Here is a 17,820-nt window from a genome sequence, read left to right as displayed (position 1 = left end):
AATTATCAATTAGAAGATGACAAGGATCGCAATTCTTTGAATGTTCTTAATACTAATATCTATCCTTGCATTTAAGTAATAAAATACCATTGGATAATACATCCTTGATTTACATAATTATACACCTTATCTTATTATCAAGTATTTTAAATACTTTATATTATAATTATACATAATCTTCTTTAAAAAATATTTACAATTCAAATCAATAAATTTGACTAAAAATACAAGTATATTATAAAATATTATAATATTAAGTAATAGATAAGTTCTCTACAACTATAGATATGGCCTTTTTAAAGAACTTTGATTAATCATATAGACATTGAATTCATATATCATGATCATTTAAGCCTAAAATTAGAGCTAGCTTTTGATATATTAAATTTGATAGAATTGACTTTTATCTATATAATAATTAATAAGGATTATAAAATATCAAAGATTCATATCTATTTAAAATATTAATCTATTGGAATCTATGATAATAATAAGTTTCAATCATAATAGTTTCCATAAAATAATCTACACATTCTTTAAAGCATGCTTATTAATTTAAAAATCTTTTTCAATTAAGCCATATGTCCTAAGATGATTTTTAGAAGTCGTGCAATGATTTATCAAAGATTTAGTATGTAAATCTTCAAAAGCTCTAAAAAATTTCATTTTTAATCTATTAAGACTTTCATAAGTGATCTAAAAATTAACAATGTATAATCAAAAAAAGGTGTAGCTACAAACTTTGATCTAATTATATACTTCACACTAAAGAATATATGTAGCCATTCTAAAATATCTAAGCTTCTCATGTAAGCTCCAAAGAAGCTCTTTGATTTAGCTTTGGAACTATGTGCTTAACTCCATTAAAGCACATACAAAATAACAATTTTTTCTCTTAACAAAATCTTATTATTTGGTAAAAAATTCTATCTTTTTTCATATAAGAAATATTAATTTTAGTCCAATCTTTTTTTAAAGGACTACAATTATAGAAAAATTTATTTGTATGCAAATTAGTAATGCTTATCTAATGTATAATATCAAAGTTATATTCTTAAAGCAATAAAGTTCATGTAGCAAGCTTATTAATAAACTTTCATGATTCTATAAGCCATTTCAAAGATTGATGGTTAGTCACTAATATAAAAAATAATTCATATAAATAAGATCAAAAGTGTACAATAGTTCAAATTGCTACCAAATTCTTTTTTGTTTTGTTTTGTTTTGTTTTTTTTAATGAATAATTGATTTTTATATTATTATTTATCCTAAAAGAAAATACTTTAATATATTATTTTTTTATATTATTCTTCTATATCAAAACTACTCTAAATCCTATTGTATTCCAATCTATAAAAAATTCCTATTAAATTTTTTATAGATTAATTTATATTTACTATAATGCAAGCACAATCTCTATTATTATAATTACTCAAGTAGTACTTTTAAATATCTTATATAAATTTTTTTAAGATACTAATCTTATTAGGTTATCAAAAGATTGGATGATCTTCTTCCAATTAGATATGAATAGGTTTGTATATATAGCCTTGAAGATCTTTAAGACTAAAGGCAAAAAAATTGCTATACCATCAAATAAAAGATTATACCTTCTATGTATTGATACTAGTAAGGTGTGGCTTGAATTCTTATATCCAATCATCAAACTTTGTGGTCTCATTTTTTAACAATAAAATACTATTATATGCCAAAACTATCTTTAATTGATAATACCTTAAAGATACTAGTTTTATGCTTCTAGCATCCTCATTTGTAGCCAAATGAAGAACTTTATTATCACAAAGTGTGTATAAATTGACAATTTTAGTAGGACATAGAGTGTCTTTTAAAAAAACATCTTATGGATAAATCTCTTAATTTTTTTTTTAAGTCTTTGACTAAAACAACAAAGACACATTGAGCTTATAGTTTTAAAGTTGCATATTACTTTAAGTAAAAAAGTGACTCAAATTCCTCAACTTTAGTGAATTTAGGATCTACTACTTTTGGAAAATATAATTTATCTTTCAATCCAAATCACAAAATGGCTTCAATTAAAAGTTACTTGTAATTGATAGTGTAAAGCAAAGCATGAAAATAATGAGAATAAAATAAGAATAAATAAAAAATAAATGAAATAAATGTAATAAATCAATTATACATTCAAAAATTTAACAATAATTTATTTACTAAGTTTTTATCTAATAAAAAGTAAAAATAAAAAGTATTAATTTAGAAATTTTATTTTATTATTTATTTTAATAATATAAGAGAAATATAAAGTATATAATTTATAAATATTTAGAAATAGAAAGTATATAATTAAAAAATTAAATAAAAATATTTTATTTCAAGAATAACTTCTTTATAGATCAAGGATTCAAGCCTCACCAAGATTCACATATAGTATACAAGGATGTCTTAGAGGCCTTGAGACTTTAGTCTTATCTTCCTACCTACATCCAAGGTGCTACAATCTATATGAGACTTGTACACCTCTCTTCTTACAATGACTATATTAGCTGCTAGTCTTCCTATTTTTTATTGATATTACTACTTTTTTTACATTTTTGACTTTATCATGGTGTTAAAAAACATCCAATTAGCTAGGTTTCGATATGAAGTCTTTAAATCTTGTTCTATTGCTTCATAATAGCATTTAGTTACTAAGACCAATGACTAACATTTAGTTATTAAGACCAATGTCTAAATTTATAAATCTAAGGTGATATAACTCAACTTTACCAAAACTTTGAAATTTTCTCTAAAAATTCCAAAAATTCTTATGATTCTTATAATTCTAATCTAAATTTAAGACTATATATTTATAATTATTTATAATAAAAAATAAATTTAAATTTACTAAAAATCCTATTCTTTATATAAATAATTAATTAGATATGAAATTCTTACTTATGCTATTTTCAACTAATAATTAATATTTATAGGATTATTTCATAAAAAATACATATAGATAAAAAATAAATTTAGACATTAGTCTTAGTAATTAATTTTTAATATTTTATTAAAAAAATTATTATATCAATTAAGATAATTGCTTCTAGGACTTATTAAGACTCTATTTTAATAAAATTTTATCTAATAAGTCTTTTTAAACTTATAAATATTTAAATAATAAAAAATAATTAATATTAATATTTTTATAACTAAATGATTTAAAATTATATTATTAAGTAATCCATCAATTGAGATTCATTTGGAGAACTCACACTACTCCTTCATTATAGCTCTTTAACTTTAGAGCAAATATTAAAGAAATTTATAACTCATTTGGATATAAAATAAAATAAATATATTTTTAGTAAAATTGAGTTTGTTACAATAACTATATTTTAATTAATTCTTTTAGATTTTTTTCTTATTTAATCTATTTTTTTTAGACTGTTGCTTTTCTATATCTTAAATCTTTTTCTTCTTAAGATATTTGGAATCATTTTTTATGTGACTAGATTCACTACACCTCCAACAAAGCATGGTCTTTTCAAATTAAATTTTTGTCAAGCTACTTGTAACAATTGTAAACTTTTTGGGCTTAGACACATTTGTCATCTAAGCAACCATGTTAGTAGTATCATGTTGACAAAGGATCCTAGTACTTTTCTTAATTTCAGCAAATGTTTGAGGTAACATTACCTTACTATCATAATTAAAAATAATTCTTAATTGAAAATTTTCTTGTCAATCTTAGATAAGTATTTTTAATAAGTTGGCTCTTAACAAATAAACCTCCTGATTTCATTGCAAATCTAGTCAAACAAGTATATATGGCATATAAGGTGTCTTTTTTTTTATGTCAAATATTTTTTATTTTTTATATTTTATTATATTTAAAATCTCTATATTTATTTTCTAAGTATTTAATAAGCATATAAAGGGGCTCAAATAATAGTGGATATTCTAATAAGGATAAAGCCATCTATATTGCGTGAATTGTTTGAAATAAAATAGAGAGAATATTGTCTAAGACCATTGCTACTATTTTTTCTTTGCTTTCTTTTAAAGATATTACAATTTTTTTAATAGGTCTTTATCTTTTACTATAGGCATTAAAACAAAAATAACACCATCTTTAAGAGCTAAAATAAGCTCTATCTTTACTTCTCTACAATAATATATTTTTTATAATTTAAGTTAGTGTTATTCATTCTACCTCGTATAAATTTGAAATTTCTCATGCTCCAAATATTGTGGTAGTAGCTCAAAAATATATCATTTATTGAAAGTAAATTTTTTTTCATATTTTTTACTCTATTTTTAGATCTGAGCTTTTAATCTTACAAAAAAATGTTCCCATCTTGTTTCAAGAGTTGATTTCTTGCCATGTTAAAAGGATTGTATTCTATCTCATAAAATATATCTACACTTGAGATTTAAAGTCTCATAATAATATTCAATATCAAAATAAAAAAATCTTATCAATATCTATTATTTTTTTTAAGTCTTGAATATAATAACTATTAAAATAATCTTGTGAAGAATATCAATAATATTAACACTTGATATGCACTATAAAAGAACTGCAATCTCAATTGTAATTTAATTTGAGGTAATTAAAGAAAAAGAACTGCAATCTCTTGACATTGTTGGTGGTCGTTAGAATTTATTTAATTTTTTTGAATTATGATATAAGATGAATAATTCTTATATCAAAGTTGTATATTGATATGAGGTTATTAAAATATGTAAAAAAAAATAAGTTTTGGTTTTAGGATTATTTAAGAATAATGGTTTAATTTTAGAATTATAGATTCAATTTATAAGATAAAAGATTGTATGATTTGTGGAATAATGTAGAAAAAAGAGTGTTTGAAAAATATTTATGAAATACCAAAAAAATATAATGTAGCTTGCGACTTTGACATGCTATTGTCAATTAGATAATTAAATAAATAAGAGAATTTAGTAGACATGGATTTACAAGTGTCTCTTCTATGGCAACTCCCTTTATTTACTAAGAAGTTTCAATTTGAAAGATCCTTGAAAAGTTTATGGATTTTTTTGCACACATAATTTTACACTTCGTTATGGCTAACAAGGAGTAAGTATAATAAGTTATAAAATATGGTGTGCATTTTTTTTTTTTTTTCCAATTACAATTCTATACTTAAGTGCGAGAGATTATAGTACATATGATGTTCAGTGGCCTCGTCTAGGCTGTTAGTATAGATAGATTACTCTATTGATTTGCCTCACTTAGATCCATGCTTCTTTATTTTGGTTTTTAGTGACATAGTTGCACTTCCAAAAATAAAAGTATAGTGAAGATGAGAAAAAAAGCTACAATGATGGATAATGTGAGATTGAAAAGGCAACAATTGACTAATCTGCTAATACTTGAATGCCTTTCACATGTGTGGCCTAATTGCATGAGATATCTAAAGAAGAGCTAACAAATTGCATGTTCATAAATTTTCAATCTTCTTTTTATATTCTAATGTCTAAACTTTAAAACTACGTTTTGCTTAAGTTTTGTACAATCTTTGGATTAAGAAGTAAAAAAATAAGATCCATAATACTTGTAGAATATATAAATAAATTTTGTGGTAAGTTACTGATTATTTATTGACAACCTTGACAATTAGACTTATGGTTAGGCAGTTTAGTTGGTAACAGTAGGTTGTTAGTAGAACAAATGGTTAAGAATTCAAAGCGTCATAACCTTTGAAATCTGCTGGCCAACAGTCCATCTTTTGGTAGGATAAAGAGGTTGAGAAAAGGGAGATCGGGGCCAAACTGTGAGAGTCGTAAACTGGGGTAAGCTTAGTGCCACTTCTTTGTTTTCTTTGTTTTTATTATTTGCTTATCAAGAATTGTAATTGAGAGAAGTATTATTGAAACTGTGATTAGAATATTGTGGAATATGACTTTGGACTGACCGTTTTGGAGAAAATCTGTGACCTTGAGAATTGAGATTATCAAATTGTATTGTGTTAAGTGAAGATATTGAATTCTGTGTGATGAATTGAGAAACTAAATATAATAAGTAAGTTAGAGATCAGTAATTGAATATATATATATATATATATATAAGCCGCAAAGAGAATAAGTGGGAGATGAACTGATAAGAATATAGAAGTATTGTTGAATTGATAGTCGTAGAATGGATTATGTATTGAATTAAGATGGAAGTAGTAAACCTTGGTGTTTTGTAGTTTGATAATTAATTTCAGATAGCTAGAGTACAGTCAATTGTGATACTTACAGACCCAATTCATATAACCAGTCTTTCTCCATATTGGAAACCATCTCTATTAGTTCAATTGCTTTGATATATTGAAGCTTGAACACAACAAGAACAACATTTTTGCGCTGCTGCCGAGGAAATAATAACAATATGAAATATTAGAAATTGATTTTATGGGAGATGGAATTATTTTTTGAATGAAAACGTGAGAAGAACCAATTTTAGGGTTACAAATATATAAGTTATAATTCAAGGCAGTATTGATTTTGTAAAGAAGAATGAAAGATTATAAGTGATAATCATAAAGGAGAGGATTATGAAAGAATTAAATCTAACAAAACAAAGACAAGAGCAATTATGCATAGGAAATCTCCTACACGAACGACAAAAAGGAATTGTACGTCCAAGTAAAACCAAAGGAAGAAAAATTAAAATTCAAATAGCAAGGAGACTAGTGATAATACCAATGGCCGCGGGAGTGCCAGAATTACCAATTGCAGTATAAATGGGAGTAGTAGAAGACCGCACTACAATTGTGGTACCATTACCTACTTTTAGTAGTTGGTCAGGCTCTGATCCCAATCACCATATATCTCAATTCTTGACAGCCTGTTTGCCTAATAATAGTAGAACTGAAGACATTTGGTTGAGATGGTTGCCAGTAACTTTAAAAAATATAGCTTTTGAATGGTATAATTGGCAATCAATGGGTAGATTTTTCAATTGGGAGGCCTTGAAGAATGCCTTCTTGTTCCATTTTAGACTAATTAGATTTAAAGATTGTTTTTGAGAAAGTTTTATGAATAGTAGGATGTTTGCGGAGAAATCAGTAGAGTCCTATTATGGCCGGGTCGTGGATATACTTTGTAAATGGCCAAATAATCAAATGCCAGATGTATTTATATTATCGATATTAATCAATGGTTTGCATCCACCAGAATTGAAAATATTTATAAAAGAAGCTCGACCAGCTATGGTAGAGGCATCGTTGGCACAAGCAAGGGTGTGGAAAGAATGTCATTATGACCAATTATTAATAGTAGGAACCATGATGATTCCAAGTTCAAGAAGCCAACAAATACAATCGGAAAATGTGTCGATGGATAATTATCCACAAATGGCTGACTCCAATGTGAAGAATGTTATGTTGTAAAAATCAATTAATGCTACTCTACTCCAAGCAATAGTGCCAATAATGATGTCACCTTATTTTATATCACCAACCTATCAACAACTGGAGTTGTTCACAAATGCGACTGTTAAAGATCTAAATGAAGCCTTGTTATTAAATCTAATAAAGAAGTTGAAAGAATTGGTTATAAATTTGCCTAAAGATAAAGAGAAACGACATAAGCCTTTTAATACAAAACCTTATGTATGGTATAATAATTGTAAGGAACAAGGTCATTTTGATATAGAATGTCCATCATCCAGACAAACGAGTGTTTAATGGACATTTTGTGGAGGAAAGCACCCTACCCAAAACTGTTGGCATTTACAAAGGCAACAATAGTTCAATAATCAGACATTAATACAACCAATTCAATGGGATGTTAATCAAGTACAATTTGGAAATATGGATGGTTGGAATAGTAATCACCCAAATCGACCTAATTGTGGCTTTGGAAATTTTTAAAATATTATTTAAAATCTAATTTATGGAACAAATATACAGAATGGTGGAAATAATCAAGGGAGTAATCTCCAAACTATACTAATTTAGAAGTTCAATTTTTGACCAGTAGCAACTAGTCAACTAAGATCATTTACTATAGCTACCTGGAATCGGCTTAGTAGATATATTCCAGTGAAGACTCCAAATGTATGTAACGATATGGGCCAAAAACCACTATATTACTACTGGTGTTGGCAAATTGGTCATTATGCTAGTGAATATCCTAATTCAAGGTTTATAGACAAATATGCTCCAGTATGTGGAAATTGTAAGCAATCGGGCCATTTTCATTATCAATGCAATGTTCCATTTAATCCTAATAATTATGATGAGAAGATACAATCGATTGTACAAATTGTGGAGGAAAAAAATAATGGGACACAAGAATCATCAATTCATTGGGTAGAAGTAGTCCAAGCTGTCCTTACAAGAAGTTAACAAAAAGAGAAAGGACCAATTCAATATTTGGATGATCCTGAAGCGAAGGACCAATTTGATCCAATTATGGGACCATCCAATCTAGGTCTTGATATAGGTCCTTTACTAGGTATAAGACCTAAATTGGTTGTGCACCCTAATGAGGTAGCGATTACGGAGGCTTCAATTCCATTTCAAGCTATTTTGTTCTCTACACAGTTTTGAAAAACGTCCTTCTCATTGAAAGATCCTCTCAGAGGCATGAATTCCAATGAACCAATATCAGCCCAATTGAGAGAATAATCTTACCCGTTGAAAGAACCGATTTTATAGTCTCCGTGAAATTTAGTTCCAATAGCTTTACCAATTTCCAATATAGAGAAAACTAATTTACTTGCGTCGGTGTCTAGGACTCGGAAGAAGAAATGGACATTGGAAATTACTACTAATATAGAACCATATGATATTCTAAAAGATTTGGGCACCATATAGCCCACGATCTCTATGAAGCAACTATTGGCGGCAACACCTAAGTGCCAAACTATCTTGAATTCCTCATTAATTCATCGCAGATCTCAAAATTAAGAAATCTGAGAAGTAAGTTTGAATCTCGATCTGGGTGCACCAACGATTGATGGAATGTTATTATCGGGAGTGCAAGTAGATGGAGGATCTAGTATAAATCCTATGAATGCCGCTACAATGGAGGATTTGGATTTGGATCACTTATTGTCTTCTATAGTGGTTTTGAGAATGGTTGACTCCAATGGAATTAAACCTATGGATATTTTATAAAGTATTGATACAATAATTATGGGGATTACCTACAAAATTGATTATATTTTTTTCTAATTGCGAAGCTCTATATTATCATACCCAATTTTATTGGGGCGATCGTAGTTATATGAAGCTAAAGCTCAAAATGACTGAGGCCATGGTACATTGACAATTGGGAAAGGTAATGATAAAATTGTGCTTCAAATGTACCCTGTCCAATATCACGGAGAAACTCAATTTGTCAATTCAAAATTCACGTCGAATTGTAAAGATGAGTTTATAGAAGAAGAAATTGGTGTACTTGATCCAATTTATACTCATACAAGATAAGTTGTCGAGCATACTAGAATGAACTACCAGTGTAGGGGACTGGGAGAGTACTTAGTTCTTCTAGATGTTATTGACAATTCTGATCATATAATTGCATATTGGATGAATAGACAGGATGTTTATCACATTATTGCTATGGAACTGGAGTTGGAAAGTTTTAATTTATTGGATTTTATGAAAGATTCTAGAATTAAGCAGAACATTATTCTAGAGACTCCTAAAATTCTACGATGTTAACCAATTAATTTAGATACAGAGGAGGCTCCCCAAATCATTCAGATTTATGACAGTATAATAGGCAAGGAAAAAGAAATTTGGGTGGATTACTTCTTAATACCTAAAACTGCTTTCATATGGTCACATGCGGATTTGAAAGGAATTTCAGCTGAAGTTTGTGAGCATTGAATTATATTGGAGGAGAACACTACACCAGTATGCCAAAGACAACATCAACTTAATCCAAAATACTCACTTATGGTAAAAGAAGAACTAGATAAATTCTTGGAGGATATATTATCAATATTTTAATTATTAGTTATTGAGGTTCTATTTTACTATAGGATTTGGTTTAGGATTTTTCTACGATTTGGTTAAGATTTGGAATTTGGTCTAGAATTTGATTAGGATTAGGATTTTCTCGGAATTAGTTTAGAACTTAATCAAAGTGTTAATTATACTTTGATATAAGAATTGCTTAAGCTTCAATTAGAGTTTTTATTTTTTATATTTCTTTAGAATGCTTTATTGTTTCTTTAAAAGTTTTTATTTCTAGTATTTTTTTAAGATTATTGTTATTTCTTTAAATATTTATTTTTATGTTCTTTTAGAATTTTTTATTATTTGTCTTTGAAAATAATTTAGGTTTTTTTTGTGTTTTTTTTATAACTTCTTATTTTGGAGGTCTTTGGAAGTCTTTGTTATTAATGTATGTCTTAATTAGATTCTATCCTCCCTTTTGGACCTACCTCACTTAGGGCTTATATAGCTCAATGCAAAGTCAATGGAATACATTGAAATCTTTTGCAGTAGATTATTTAACTTATCTCATATTTATATTTCAAATTTTATAATGATTGATGACTTAAATTATTTATAGTAAGTAAATCACCTAAGCTAATTTTGTAGTTATTATTTTTTCTTCACAATCCTACCTTTAGTTATTCTTTTATGCATATCACTTACATAAAATGTAACAATGCTTTGAAATTTAGTAAATAAAATTTTGACTTTACAATACAAGCATACATTAAGTTTTATATCTAAAGCTTTCATAACCATCAACTTATGATCTCTCAAAGTTGGTGATCTTGATGTATAATCTTCTTACTCTCTTTACTTTTGTACTTTGTTTCTCCTAGAGTTGATTAGTTTTTTCTTTAGAACTTTGTATACAAACAAATAAAAATATCTTAAATAATATTTAAAAAACTTATTCTAATAAAAAATTCTAATTTATCACAATAGATATTTTTCAAGGATCAAAAATCTATTCTTTTTATTAATAAAAATTAAAGATATATTAACCATCAAAATATTAAATTATGCTAATTTTTTCTCCTTTAAGTCACTTTGATCTTTCAAAATATTTCAAGATGTTTGTAAAATGAGAATCTACTACCTGTAATCCTTGTTATCTTTATTCTTATTTTTATTCAAAAAATCACCAAAAAACTTTAAGATGACAATCTATCATTTGTAATCTATCTTATCTTTATTTAAAAATTTACCAAAAAAACTCTAAGATAAAAATCTACCACATGCAATTTATATTATTTTTATCTTCATCTTGTAATCTTTTTTGTTATCAATATTTTGTTTGGTCTTTTACTAACAAACAACAAGTATATGAATTAAAATAAAAAAATAAGTATATAAATTAAAATAAGTATATGAAATAAATAAATATATAAATTAAAATAATAAATTAATAATAATAATCTAATTTTATATTTAAAATAGATAAAATACACATAAATACCTACTTTTTAATTATTAAATGGTGCACATTACAATAATATAAAAAATTATTAATTACGGATTTCAATTCTATAAACAAAATTTATAGAAACTTGATTGATGTTGCTTATTAATTCATAGTATATAAAACATATTGAAGATCCAAAATAAAGATTTATAAGGACTCACCTCTTTCAATAGAAAAGTAAAAAATTAAATTGGAATGGCAACTTTTCCTTCTAAGCCTTCAAAGTTCCAAGTTATAAGCATCAAAATGTGGCATTACAAAAATCTATACATTAGTCTTCCATCACAATCAATGATTATTTAGGAATTTTATAAATTTTCATTTGCAATGCTTATGGAAGTATTGATGACATTACAAAATGCAAAGAGTATAAAAAAAATAATTTGTAGATATTAGATACCAATCTATCACCAATCATCAACAATCAATTTTGATAATTTCAATGTTAATAAAGAATATAATATGGTTATAAAGACAAACAAATAAGGATTACAAAAAAAATAATTAAACAAAAAAATAAACATAATAAATTTTATATTATAGCCCATGATACTATTACAAAAAGCATCAACATTGTTTTAGAAAAGCATCTATTAACTTTGAATAACTTTAATGAAGTCCAAGTTGATCATTTCTAAGATTCTTCTTGTCACATTTTTTGAGTTTTTTTCTACTTTCATAGATTTCTTCTCAATGAAGTGAATAAAAGACTAATAAAAACATGATATAAGGAAATTAGAAGATGCATTAGCAAAGCATTCAAGCTTAATTACAATGATAGTTGGAACCAAAGGTAATACAAACCACAATTGGTCTTGCAACCAAAAAAATTAATATGCAACATTAGTCACTAAAAAAACCAACTATGACAATTACATTAATTAAGATCAAATTCCAAAACTTTAGAAAAGATTTTCATTCCGAATATAATTAAGATACCAATTTCTACAATTGCATGGCTAGTCTAATTCAAAAATAAAAATATAACAATTTTGATTAGATCAATTGAAAGAAATATGAAACAATATTAAAAAAAAAAAAAAAAAAAAAAAAAACTTATTTTTAAGGCTCTTAAATCTCCTTTAAGCTCAATCATTGAATGTTGCTCTACTTCTACTCTCACTTCCATTGATACTATGAAACATATTACCTCTATTACTATCACTTCTTTTGTCTTCATTACTTCCATTGCTTGTATTATATTATCTTTGTTACTTGTCTCCATCTACTAAACCTCTAACATCAGAGGTAATTGTTTGATTGCACCATACTTTTGCTCTCATTATAGTCACCTTGATCATTGTATCTTCTATCATCTTAATCATTATTCCTACTATGACCTTGATCATTATGCCTTCAAATATTTGGTAATTATTTTTATAAATTATGTCCAAATCTTTAAAATTGTCTATTTTGTAATATTACCTTGCAATGGCCAAGCAAGATATCAAATTTGATGAATTCACTACTCTGGTAAAAAATTTCTTTTAAATATGGGTTGTTCTTGTAGAAAGTGAAGAAATTTGCCTCCTTTCTTTTTTTCCTTGTTTTATTTTCAATTTATACTTGTGCATCAAAATACAAAGGCACAAAAATTGAGAGCTGTCATCTTGCAACTTAAATATTAAGATTAATTTAACAGCCCACCATGTAGCAACATAAGGCAAAAACTTCAGAGAAAAGATGACAATGATGATCCAGCTGTAAGATTTATAGACTATTTTTTCTTTAAGTATTGTAATATGCAGTATTGTGATTTATAGATCATTTTTTTCTCTGAATGATCTATAAATGATCAAATCTATGAATGATCAAATGTGATTTTTTCTCTAAGTGATCTAATATGAATTTTTCATTTGTTGACCTTTTGTAGGCATCGTTGAGACATGCTTAACCAATCGAGCTTCAAAGTTGCTGATTTTAAGAGGTAAGACATAATTGTAGCTCAATTAAGCAAGGACGTTGTAGCACTTTATGATGTGTGAGTGGTTTCATCACCACTTACTTCAACTCTTAATTTTATTTTGAAGTATGAATGCATTCATGGATTTGAAAGCATGCTAGATGAGTTTCTTTGTTTTTTATTTGAATTTGTGTTGTTTGGTGTGGATTGTTTGATAATTTTTGTGTAAAATTGTTTATTGTTCCATTATCAGGATGGAATTGAGCGTCGCCCCACTCCCACTACCTTTACTAGACTGCCGTGAAACACATCACTTCCCACTGCCTCCGTCACATTCTCTTCGTCGCCCGTCTCCATCTACTTCACCTCTCACATTGGAGGAGGCCGTCTGGTCGCGCCTACAATCCCGCCCTCGTCCTAGTCACCTCAATCATCGTGCCGTCCATCACCTCGATCATCATCCCCTCGATCATCTGGCCACTCTTTTTTTATAAATCATGCCAAAATGTTGAGAGTCGGAGCCACTTCCTTCGCCATCCCTGCTATTATCAATCTCTTGTCACACTCCCTACTTGCCGACGGGTGCTTTTTCTGTAAAATTGTTTGTTTTCCCTATATCAAGATGAGATTGCTATAACCAAGCTGGCAGAGATGCTCGCAAGTAATTTTGACGTTTTTTATTTTTTATTATTCCACGAGTAGTGTGTATTGCAGCTAGAGAGCTTGTATCATACTAATTAGGAATATGCACTATTCAGGTTTACACACTAGTTACGGATACCGGGGTAGCGAGACCTTGCTATCACAGAAAATGAATGTGACAAAACAAGGATGAAGATTCTTCCCGAATCGACATTTCATATCCAACTGCGCTAGACAAGTCTGAGCAGAATTCGTTTTACTCTGATTTTGTTCTGTTTCGCTTGAAATGGCTGTGTTGCGCAGGCTGGAGCATGAGACTCACGATGTAATATGAATTCCGACATCGAATCTTTGTTCAGCGCGTTCTTGTAAGATGAGACAAGGTCACAAGTTGAACGCATTTGAGGTAGTTGTATAACACACGAAGAATACTTACTACCTATTACAGACACTCCGGGGACGCAACTCAACAGCAGTGTAATTACTGGAGAGGGTCACAAAAGAAGCACGTTCATTCTGGTGGTGTCGTCGAACTCGAAATACTCCTTGGCTAACCAGGCGAGTGAAAATGGTGAACTCAGTTGTTGAGGCCGGGCAGAGCTTGCAAACATTAACGAAGAACTCCTGCAGCAAGTGAGGCAGGTGTAGCAGCTAGTTAAGAATGTGACCTAACCCCGCAGCGGACAGGGAAACCAATTAGCAAAACAAAACTACTGTAAAAAGAGCGCACGATGCCGTAAAGCATGGAAACCAACGGGCCGTGCAGAAAGAATAGGTTGGCTAGTTCATTCGATACAAGTCAATTCACAAGAAGAGAAGCCAATTCCATGCAATGTCTGGAAGAGAGTTTACTTATTACGCACTTGAAATACACGCTACGCAACATCGTCGTCCACGCTCAGTAGAGGAAATGAATCAAGGCTTGCTTACCATCTCCATATTGTAACCCTAAACCTGCATTGAAGCAGAAGTTTTCACCCGTTCAGCGGGAGCTCTAAACTGCGGTTAATCAGCTGCTATTGAAAAGCACCTGCCGAAAATTTTGAAATAAAGTAAGAATAGCAATAGTGGACTGTATACAACCTAACTTGCTAACACCATCAGCAACTCTCAGCCTCTTCAGGATGAAGGCCTGGCCACAAAGTCGTGATGAACTAACTCTTTCTAAGTTCAGACCCTAGAAATTACACGGCGGCTTTACCCTGTAGGGTGCACTGTATGCAGCTTGAAGCGCGACGTCAGCTGGTGGCTGCTCTGAATTCTCCCCCGAAAGGTCTTCCAGAGATCGGCCATTTGTTTCCGGGACGAGGAAAGTGCAGAAGAAGCCCGCAGCATTTATGACTGTCAGCAGCAAGAAAGAGTTCTTCAATCCGATTCCGGTGGGATAGCCTTTGTCTTGCTTTCCTTGTACCTGGCTCTGAGCAGCGTACAAGAAACCAAATGCGCCTACTATAGCACCAGCTTTCCCTGCTGCAGCTGAAATACCGTGGCAAGTTGATCTCAGCCTTGCAGGGAAGAGCTCAGCGGGAATGATGAAGGTGGTCACATTAGGGCCGAAGTTGGCGAAGAAGAAGGTGAGGGAATAGAGAGTTAGGAAGGCTGTGTGGTTTCCTCCACAAAACTGAGCATCATTGCAAGGGTCTCCGCGCAGAGCATAGTATTGTAAGGTTAAAATCAACATGAACAATGTCATGAAGAAGAAGCCGACCATTTGGATCACCCAGCGACCGATCACGTCTACGAGCACCACCGTCGCCCAGTAGCCTGGAACAGTAGAGACCAAGGCGATCAAAGCTTGCGCTCGGGAGATTTGAAAAACCTCTTCCAAGGCGCTCATTTTTCTGGCAGCCGGGAGCCAGCCGATAGAGGAGAAGATGTCCTTCTGGAATAGATTCTGTGAATAGAAGGCAATATCAAGCAAGAACCATGTGCTGGTACACCCCAGCAGCTGGATGCCGTGATGTTTCAGGAACTCCCTCGACCATAACCCATACTCCCGTCGCGCTTTTGAAAAAAATCGAGTAGTGTCAGACTCGACAGAATTGTTCAGACATCAAACTAGAAAGAGCTCAAAGTGAGGACAGTTTCGGAATATAGAGGAGAAAAGTTCGACTTACCGGAAGCTGTAGAGGTGAGATCGACAGCGCCAGTGAAGTCCACTTGCAACACGCGGCCCATGTCGAGAGCAGCCTGCTTGTTGTTCTTCGCCACCAAAACAGTGTACCGAGCTGTCTCAGGCATCTTCATGCGGAAATAGAAGGTCAAAGCTGCGGGGATCGCACCCGCTGCGAGGATGATTCGCCATACGTAATCTGCTTCAGGTGGCGTTGACAAAACATTGCCGTCGTCGAACGAGAAATTGTGCAATGCATTCCGAAAAATGACACTCACGATGATGGACATTGTCGCCCCACCCAATATTCCCATGCCCTGCATAGCGAACACGGCGGCAATGAATGCTCCGCGCGTCTTCTGATTCGCATACTCCGACATAATTGTTGCTGAGAGAGGGTAATCCCCACCAATACCCACTCCAAGCCAGAACCGGAAGAAACAGAGTGTAGTCATCACCGCTTTCGCGGTTGACCCAAACGACATGGCGGACGCAATGGAGGTGATGATCATGAGCAGAAGCGTCCATCCATACACCTTCTTGCGCCCGAGCTTATCACCAAGCCATCCAAACACGAGCTGTCCCACCAAAGTCCCGCAAAGTGCCACACCGTTCACAGCTCCGGCGACATTCGCAGGAAGTGTTCCAGGGAAGTGCGGGGCTGGACCAGAATAATCCGTGTAGTAGATGCGCCCGAGTAGGCGAGTAACGGTGGAAATGACAAAGAGGTCGTAAGCGTCGGTGAAGAATCCCATACCAGCGATGATGATTGTTGTGAAATGGTACCATTGCGTCTTAGCTCTGTCGAGAGAGGAAAGAATCACATCAGGGCCACCCATTGTGCCGGCGTTTAGAAACGCGCTTGTTCTACTGAAAGCGCAGTAAAATACTCACTTCTGCATCGCCTAATTCCTTACGTATCCAACTCAAGACCAGTTTCATAGTGCCGCTACTTCCACCTTCTGCAAAAGCGCAACATCCAGATTGCCATTATCGTTAGGTACGTATGCCCACTTGTGAGACCTCCGCACTATGGGGAATTCCATGCGGATCGAAAAGTTTTGAAAGAACAGACAACATGGTTCAGACATCATCGCAAGCTGGGTTTCTTGTGATCCAATTGTATACAAACCCCATCTTGCCTGCATACAGATTAGACTACAATCATTGAAGCGTTCACTTGTCTAACGAGTTAGGTTTTGAGTGGTACCAGAGAAGCATGAAGCGTCGCCCAGAAATTTATGCCTTCAGCAGTGGCGTCGCAACCGAATCCAATACGTTACTCCTGACCATTGCCAACTCCGCTTGCATCATGCAGTCAAGACTTATCTCAAACCCATCTACCGGTCTGTGTCCAGCACGCAACCACATTCGGAGCTGAGAAGCGAAAATGGGCTTCGATCACAACCAACACAAGAATGTCAAGCAGCGAGACTGGCAAAACAAAGAGCTCCTTGTCACACAGATGAACCTCGCGGCGTGCAAAAGACTATATGCTTTAAAAATATTAAGAGGGAGACGAATCATTAGCTACAGTAACGCGATGCTCTGCCCCGACAACCCCAGAGGTGAAAATAGGAAATATTTTAATTCCTTACTTTTCAACAGCAGCTATTTTTTGTGCAGAGCAAGCTCGTCGAAAGCGCCGCCACCCTTTTCGAGTCAACTTGCGGTACTTTCGCTGCTATTGACATTTTTCTCCATAAGGGTGGTCTACTATGGAGGCATGGCCATGTTCAGCAGCAGCTTGGGTGTTTGAAATCCGTCGTGAAAT

At 31.6% G+C, this 17,820-nt stretch overlaps 1 protein-coding gene across 3 annotated transcripts; it reads right to left on the bottom strand.

Moving 5' to 3' along the window:
• Positions 1–13,946: 13,946 nt before the first annotated feature.
• LOC112279131 (putative inorganic phosphate transporter 1-3) lies at positions 13,947–17,512 on the bottom strand. 3 transcript variants are annotated; one of them, XR_016501849.1, is made up of 5 exons: positions 17,257–17,512; positions 16,051–17,008; positions 15,135–15,937; positions 14,797–14,887; positions 13,947–14,557 (listed from the first exon to the last, which is right to left on the bottom strand). XR_016501849.1 is itself a non-coding variant. In XM_024513272.3 (4 exons), exons 2-4 carry the CDS (start codon positions 16,883–16,885, stop codon positions 14,882–14,884), a joined length of 1,644 nt encoding a protein of 547 aa, XP_024369040.1. In that variant the 5' UTR covers positions 16,886–17,008; positions 17,257–17,510; the 3' UTR covers positions 14,757–14,881. The 3 variants fall into 3 exon arrangements, 2 of the variants coding, with proteins under 2 accessions (XP_024369040.1, XP_024369039.1); XM_024513272.3 differs by lacking the exon at positions 13,947–14,557 and having other exon boundaries at positions 14,757–14,887; positions 17,257–17,510; XM_024513271.3 differs by lacking the exon at positions 13,947–14,557 and having other exon boundaries at positions 14,836–15,937; positions 17,257–17,510.
• Between the last annotated feature and the right edge of the window lie 308 nt (positions 17,513–17,820).

Source organism: Physcomitrium patens, chromosome 2 (assembly GCF_059467195.1).
Source record: "Physcomitrium patens ecotype Gransden chromosome 2, ASM5946719v1, whole genome shotgun sequence".
NCBI lineage: Eukaryota > Viridiplantae > Streptophyta > Bryopsida > Funariales > Funariaceae > Physcomitrium > Physcomitrium patens.
Note: the sequence above shows the minus strand (reverse complement) of the source record. Positions and strands in the feature narration are given on the sequence as shown.

Excerpts from the sequence above, each read along its gene's own strand:
- LOC112279131 (XM_024513271.3), bottom strand. The coding sequence starts at position 16,885 with ATGGGTGGCCCTGATGTGATTCTTTCCTCTCTCGACAGAGCTAAGACG. Across the intron at positions 15,938-16,050 it reads TCTCACCTCTACAGCTTCCG|CGCGACGGGAGTATGGGTTA; the intron begins GTAAGTCGAACT and ends TTTTTTCAAAAG.